Raw genomic sequence first — 7,542 nt, 5'->3', positions numbered from 1 at the left:
GCTATCTCCGAGCATCTGGCACTTTCTGAAGCAGAGACGCGGGCAGTGTGTCTGGAGCCTGCGGGGCCGGCGGTGGCTGGCGCGGGAGGCGGGAGTCGCTCTTCCTCGTGCCCTCCACGGCTCCTCCGTGCGCCCATGAGCCAATGCCCAGCCGCACCTGCCCTGGACCCCGCCTGGCCAGTCGTGCTGTCTCCATGGGAGCTGTGGCTCCCAGGCCCAGGGGTCCCTCGTGAGCGGCTGCAGCACTTGCCTGTGTCTGAGAAGAGCCGGGGAGCTCCGGCTGTCCTGGGCCGGTGGCGCAGGGGACACTGAGGGGGCCACCTTGGGCTCTGCCCGGAGCTGTCTGCGGCCTTAGTCTCCTGTTTCCCTGCCCGCCTGGCTTCCCAGGTCGCACTTTCGGAGCCCCACCATCCCTCCGGTGGCTCCAAAGTCCCCTTCCTCTCTCGCCAGGTGGACGGAGGCCGCCTGAGGGCCTGGGCAGCGTCACCGTGTGCTGGGATGCTGAGCCGTGGGTGAGGGGAGCCAGGGGACCTGGCCAGGAGGCGGCCTCTCTGTGGCTTTGTAGAGCTGCTCTGGGGCACGGAAACTGAACTGGGGATGGGGAGGCATCGGGCCGCCTGGCCTGGGCCTCACGCAGATCTGCTCTGAGCCACGGCCGCAGAGGTTCTGGGAGGCGCGGGGTCTGCAGGTCCTGCCTGGCCCCTGCCACCCCCAGCCCGCCCGGCCCGACCGCTTCTCCCCTCCAGTGTGCGAGCTCCAGTGTACACTTTCAAATGTAAAAACTTATATTATTGTGGGGGTTTTTGTATATTGCTGTATCTACTTTAATTTCGAGAAATAAAAGTGATATGGAACCATCTGAGAGCCTGGCCGGCCCGAGCGGGGACAGCAGCCGGGAGGGCTGGGTGGGGGTCTCGCCCCGGCGGTGCAGTGAGGCCGCACCCTGTTTATCCAGGCTGCCAGCCTCCAGGTGAGGGGCCATAGGGTGGGGTCCCCTCCCCTTCCTGCCCTCCCAGAGCGCTGTGTTCTGTGTGGTCTGATAAGCTGCTGGCCGGGTGGGGACCCCGCGAGCCCCTCTCCTCCTGCCCTTTATCACCCTCTGCTCAGTGCTCCTGCAGCCGCCAGCTCGGGTCTCCCACCGCCCCTCCGCCCAGTGCCAGGGAGACAGGCAGCAGCTTCCCCTAGGAGGATGTGATTGGAGATGACGCCGCCTCTGCTTCTCCTACCTGACAGCCCGGGCCCTGCCAACCCATCCTACCCAGGGGGCTCGGAGTGTCGGTCCCGGGTTCAGCTGGGATCCGCCGCCCCCACCCAGGCAGCTGCATGGCGCCCCCTGCTGGCCAGTGCCCCAGGGCCAGGCCACCCGAGGCGGGCCTCAGCCCCAGCTCCGTGGGATTGCAATGCAGCAGGCAGGAGGGGCCTGGACCACAACCCTGCGGCCCACGGGTCATTTCCCCCCCTTTCTTGGGCCTGCGAGCCCCCGTACCTGGCTCCTGGGTCCCCAGGAAGCAGCGACACAAGGGACAGAACTGTCCTAGGCTGAAACAGCACCAGCCACACGGGAAGGAACCACTCCTGCACTGGGGTCCCCTCCGGAAAGCCGCCGGCAGCCGGGAGCAGACAGCCTGCTTATGCAAAATATATTTTATTAACGCTGTTCACACACAGGTGTGGTCCGTGTGCAATGTACTGAGGAATCCTCCGGCTCCACTCCCTACGGAGAAGTCAGAAGCCAGGCTCCGATCTGTCACCCTCAGCTCTGACAGCTGTCACTCACCTGGGGGGCATCGTGGCCTCCCGGCCACAGCTGCTCAGGTCACAGCGGTCACAGAGGTCCCACCCTGTGCGCCTCCCTTTCTCAAAAGCCAGGTCGCACGGGGAAGCCAGGCAGCACGAGAGGCGAGGGGGCGGTGCAGAGGCGCCATCAGCGGGACAGGGATGGGCGTGGAAACAGCCCCTGCAGGGCCGCTGTGCCCAGGGCCTGGAGCTCAGTCTGCCGGGCCGTGGCCTGGGCCCTTAAGGACAGATTGTCTCTGCCCCAGCAGCACCCATGGTTCCTAGGGCCACCGCTGCTGTAGCCATGTGCCCAGGCCCACGGAGTGTCCACACGGCCTGCGAAGGCACCAGTGTGCACAGCAGTGCCACGACCGCTCCTGTGTGCCCTGTCCGGGGAGGAGCCGGGCTGGCTCAGGACAGGGCGCCGTGGCCGGGGAGAAGAGCCCTGCGGGGGGGAGAGGCACATGTCCAGGCAGCCGCGGCCGGCACAGGAGCGCCTCCACGTGCTGGGCCACGTCCACGGTCTTGTCCAGCTTGAAGTGTCCATCCTGGTCCAGAATGGGGTTGGGGCTGGGTCGGGGACGGCGGGGACAGGGTGGGGGCTGGACACTCGTTTGGGGACCGCCTACTTGATCTGTGGCTTCACGTAGCCGTCCACGGCGTTAGCTGTGGGGAGAGCGGGGTGAGCAGCTTGTCTCCAGGTGTCCCAGGTGGGCAGGGCACCTCAGCATCGGCCCTGCCCGTGTCGCCGGGGGCTCCTTGAGGGATTTCCCAAGGGTGCTGACAGCCGGGGCCACTGGCACAGAGACCCCAGCTGTAGCTTCTCCCTGCGCCACCCCCTGAGGGAACAGCCCATGGGCGGCAGCAGACCCCACGGATGGGTCAGGCCGGAGGGGAGAAGCCTGTCCACTTCCTTCCTCTCTCCCTCTTTAAGCAGGGTCTCACTCTGTGGCTCAGGCTGACATAGAACTTGCCATCCTCCTGCCTCAGCCTCCTGAGTGATGGGATGACAGGCCTGTGCCACCATGCCCAGCTCTTACCACGTCTGTTTTGGTGCGGAAGTGGATGACTCCTGCCTTGCACGCAGCAGACAGACGTCAGAATGCCTCCAGCTCTCCTTAGCCATGAGCCCCAAAGTCCCTGTCATTCTGGGGACCCCATGGTGCACCCCAGGGGCAGTGTAGGGACCCACCAAGCACCGGCATGTAGCACCTGGAGAAGGCCTTGTCCTTGGGCCAGTCGGGGAGCACACAGAGGCAGCCCATGTCGCGGTGCAGGGCTTGAGGTCCCTTCCAGGGGGTGCGGTCGACTGCAGGGTGGGCGGGGGTTGGAGAGACACAAACCCACCACTCAGGAGTCGACTTCCAGGCGATGGTGAGGATGCCCATCTCCGAGTCGCTGAAGCGCAGCAGGAAGGTGCCGTTGGGCGGGCTGTGCGCCCGCTGCCTACTCACCAAGCCCAGGATGGTGCTGCGGGAGGGGCGTGCGTCACGGAGGGCCGTGTTCCCAGGCCCTGTGCCCAGCCGCAGCCTGGCCCTTACCTGTCGTTCCAGTGTGGCTTGAGAGTCCTCAGCAGGCTCCGAGGAGCCAGGAGTGAGCGCCACCCTGGGGCTTTTGTTGTTTACTTGGAAAGAAAATCTCACTAAGTTGCCCAGGCGAGCTGTAAATGTGTGATCCTCCTGCCTCAGCCTCCCAAATTGCTGGGATTACAGGTGTGCACCACCTCACCCAGCCTGGGAGGGGAGCTCTAAAGAGTGATCCAGGCTGGCTGGACCTCTAAAGTCATTTCTGCCTCATGTCTTCACCCGAAAGGTGGGGAAACAGAGGCAGAGGGGCTGCTAATTACAAACTGGTTCAGGCCCAGGTCCCTTCAGTCGTCCTGGCCTGGCGTGCCCCTGCTGTGTGTCTTGGGGTCTGGTCCCATCTGTCCCACCATGGGAGGCGGAGGCTGTGACCCCAGCCTGGGCCTGGGAGAGGAACAGGTCTCAGGGGCCCACACCCTGCTGAACTGTGACCAGGACACGGACAGGCCCTGCGGGGCGACAGTGGGCGGCTGAGGGCACTGGACGTGTCCATGCACACGTGCGGTCAGGAGACGGGGAGGACCCAGAGCCCCCAGAAAGGAGGCGGAAGCAGAGGGGACTAAGGCAGGGGGCAAGAGTGGGCTGGCAGGGTGCAGACCCAGCCCTGGGGTCGAGGACAGTTACTCATGGCTTGTGGTCCTGGCTGCCGTGGGAGGTCACCACCACGGGCGGGACGGTCTGTGGGGCCAGAGGGGAGCTGAGGCACCCACGAGCCCCAGCCCTGTCCCCAGGGGCCGCCGCGGGCCCAGCCTCACCCTCACCCGGAAGGCCAGCTCCTTCCCGTCGAAGACAAAGCGAACTCCTCGGCACCAACCCTGCCGCTGCCGCTCAGCCCTCTTGACCTCCAGCACACAGCCGTTGTTCAGATCTTGCCCCTGCTCTCCTTGCAACCACAGGGAGCCCGGCTCGGGGGCTCTGGCCAGCCTGCGGGGCTGTCCCTGAGATGGCCCCACCCTGGGGGTTCTGCCTGGGGTCCCCAGTGACTGTCCCCCTCCAAAGGTGCTGGAGGCCAGGTCCCCAAGGAGACAGCCCACATCTCCGACCTCCATGGCCTCCCCAAGCTTCCAGGCCTTTGAAATAAATAAGCATAGCTGGACGTAGGGGGTGGGTGTGTGTGTGCCTGCAATCATGGCTACTCAGGAGGCTGAGGCAGGAAGGTTGCAAGTTCAAGGCCAGCCTGGGCCACTAAGCCAGACCTAAAAACAAGGACTGGAGCAGGGGCAGCTCAGAACATCTGCCCGCCACACAGGAAGCCCTGGGTTCTGTCCCTAGCATCTCAAAGGAAAAAAGGGAAGGAAGGAAGGAAGGAAATAGAGATCAGTCCTGGCCTTTGGTGTGCCTGGCCCCAAGTCCACCCACACTCAGGATGAGCAGGCCCCATGACCGGCCTCTGCCCCCCACACAGCCAGCTCTGCTGGGTCTCTGACTATATCTATGTTTGATCACCTTTGACTGCTCCTTTATTTTTCTAAATCACTGGGGATTGAACCCAGGGCCTCCACAGTGAGCTACATCCCCAGCACTTTATTTTTAATCTTAATATAGGCTCTTGCTAAGTTTCTGAGTTGTCCAGGCCAGGCTCCACTTTGCCACCCTCCTGCCTCAGCCTCCGAGAGTGTGTATTCTACAACTGGCTGTCTCCACCTTATTCTACTTTATTTGTTGTTTTGTTGTTGTCATGGGTGTTGAGGCAGGGTCTTGCTTTGTAGAACAGGTTGCCTTGAACTCACTATGTAGTCCAGGCAGGCTGCCCTTCAACTCAGGTGATCCTCCTGCCTCAGCCTCCTGAGTGCTGAGATCACAGGTGTACACCACCACACTCAACTCTTATTTAAAAAATGTGCTGCTCTTAGCTCCCCGATACCTGAGAGCTTTATTGTCTCTGCATCCCACCACCCCTGGTCACACGACGGGTATGGGGCCGGCTGGCCACGCGGTCCGTCCGGTGACATGGGGGGGAGAGGGCTAGGCCCTGTGAGTCGCAGCTCTGTCCCCTCTTCTCGGTGCAGTGAGGGCAGAGGGCAGTGCCACCTTGCTGTGCGCCTGCCCTCCCTGGAGGGAGGAGCACCAGGGTGGGGACACAGCTCAGCGGTACCGCGCCTGCCTCGTAAGCCCAAGGTCCTGAGTCCAGTCCCTGGTACTGGTGGAAAAACGGCAGTGGTGATGTGGTCCCCTGGGCGGCCCACGGTCTAGGTGAGGCACGGAGGCCTTCAGCTCCGATGTCCCAGCTGTCCCTGTCCACTGCGGTCACCATGGACTGAGTGGCCGTCTCACTGGGCCCTGTGTCCCGCCCCTGTCATGGACCCGGTGGCCACGGGTCACACCCCACCAAACCTGAGCTGAATTCAGCCTCAGGGACAGAGGGGACCACAGTCCTCGCCCACCTACCACGCGGAGTGGCACCCCCGGGCCCCCCGCCACGGCTCCCCATGGCGCGTCCGTCCCGGGCCTCACCAGGACTGGAGCAGGTCCAGGCTGCCCTGGGGGCCCCGCTGCACGAACTGGCAGGACCTGCCCCATACATATTTCCCGCCTCCGAGCCACACGGTTCCTGAACGCCTGGCGTGTTTCCCACCCACCCACCGTCCCCGTGGAGTGCGTCTGTCACTTGCTGTGCCACATCCCGAGGCACAGGGCTCCGCACCGCGCCCAGGTCCCTGGGAGGAAGCTGGGTTCTCCTCGCCCTCACCCTGGAGCCGCAGGCTCTCCTGGTACTGGATGATGAAGTACTCCTGGGCCTGCTGCAGCTTCTTCAGCTCACTCTCTGTGTCCTGCGTCCCCAGCCGCAGCTCCTCGAATGTCTGGCTGAGCTGCTCGCCACCCCTGCTTCCTGCCCGCTCAGACCTCGTCATACTACACCACCAGGAGCCTTTGTGGCTGCAGACACTCCGGCCTTTTCCCTCGCCAGCCTGTCCTCCTCTTCCCCATGACCTGGGCCAGTTCTGCTCAAGCAGATGCCACCAGGTGATGCTGCTTTTGTTTTGAGACAGGGTCTCCTGTGTCGTTCAGGTTGGCTCAAACTCATGGTGATCCTCCTGCTTCAGCCTCCCCAGTACCGGAATCATGGTTTATGTCACCACACCCAGCCACATTCCTATTTTGGACCCAGACATTTATCGAATGTCAGATGTTGTCCCTCATGATGAGCAAGGCCATCTCTGTCGCCCACAGACTTGTGTGTGCGCACACGTGTGTGTGTGTGTGTGTGTGTGTGTGTTTAGGGTTCTCTCTTCTGTCCCAGTGGTCTGTGTTCCTGTCCTTTGCTGCACAGCATCTCAGTGAGGCCCATTTACAACAGAGGAAAGTGATGGAGCCCCCAGGGTTGGTCCCTAGCGCCAATGAAGACAGCCACAAAAAAGAAAAAAGAAAGGCCTGGATACGGTGGTAGTGCTTATCATCCCTGCTGCCTGGGAGGCCGAGGCAGGAGGATCGCAAGTTTGATCCCCGGCGCGGACACTCACACTGGTGGCCTCCCGGACCAGCCTCTGCTCGCTGTACAGGATGTGCCGGATGCAGCGGACCAGCTCCAGGGGGCAGCCGTCATAGGTGTTCTGCAAGACCAGAGCCTCAGCCCATGCCCTCTGGCATTCCCGGTCCTCCATGGGAGCCCCAGGCAGTGGCTGTCTGCTGGTCCCTTTCCTGACTCACACTTGGTGCTCCTCCTGCCTCAGCCTCCCGAGTGGCAGGATGACACGGATGCCACAGCCGGCTCTCCCTCATCTGCAGAATCCGCCAGTGAGCCTCCCAGCAGGGGACTCCTGACTCAGTCTACCCCGTCCCTCTGCCAACCCCCAAGGTCTTGGGAACCCACACCCCGCACATGCCGCCTCTGACTTGGAGAGGGCCGGGAAGTTGGACGGAAGTTGTGAGAGAAGGGCTGGCGGCAGGACTGCGGGCCTGGGCTGCACCTGCAGCTGCGTGGCATCATGGCACCCCAGGAGGGCAGAGGGCAGAGCCTGCCACGCACAGCCTCCTTGGGTGGCATGGGGGGGGACGGGCCTGCGGGCCCACCAGGCCGGTGCAAAACCTCCTCTGTCCCCGTCCTGTTCCCCTTTCCGGGGACACCGCCCCTTCCACGCAGAGCACCGAGGAGGCCGGGCCCTGGGACCCCTACCTGGCCAGGTACTGGGGCCCCTCGATGGGGAAGCGCAAGCCGAACAGGGCTTGCGCCTGGCGCAGGGAG

At 63.5% G+C, this 7,542-nt stretch overlaps 1 protein-coding gene across 3 annotated transcripts in view; it reads right to left on the bottom strand.

Annotated features, from left to right (window-relative positions):
• Window positions 1–1,662: 1,662 nt before the first annotated feature.
• The window catches only part of LOC104870101 (signal transducer and activator of transcription 5A), a 6,735-nt gene continuing 855 nt past the window's right edge, over window positions 1,663–7,542 (bottom strand). The window contains exons 1-3 of one of the 3 annotated variants that reach the window (XR_782449.2): window positions 3,318–5,078; window positions 2,989–3,246; window positions 1,663–2,442 (exon numbers count right to left, since the gene is read on the bottom strand). Coding sequence is in view for 2 of the 3 variants with exons in the window: in XM_033763053.1 (XP_033618944.1) it covers window positions 2,402–2,442; window positions 2,969–3,246; window positions 6,821–6,903 (402 nt within the window). In the remaining variant the exon portion in view is untranslated. Of the gene's footprint in view, window positions 2,443–2,968; window positions 3,247–3,317; window positions 5,079–6,820; window positions 7,535–7,542 lie in introns of those variants that run through there. The other 2 variants (XM_033763053.1, XM_010635503.1) reach the window with 2 other exon arrangements.

The sequence above is a fragment of the Fukomys damarensis genome, unplaced genomic scaffold (assembly GCF_012274545.1).
Source record: "Fukomys damarensis isolate Sample0158 unplaced genomic scaffold, DMR_v1.0_HiC HiC_scaffold_13, whole genome shotgun sequence".
NCBI classification, from domain to species: domain Eukaryota; kingdom Metazoa; phylum Chordata; class Mammalia; order Rodentia; family Bathyergidae; genus Fukomys; species Fukomys damarensis.
Note: the sequence above shows the minus strand (reverse complement) of the source record. Positions and strands in the feature narration are given on the sequence as shown.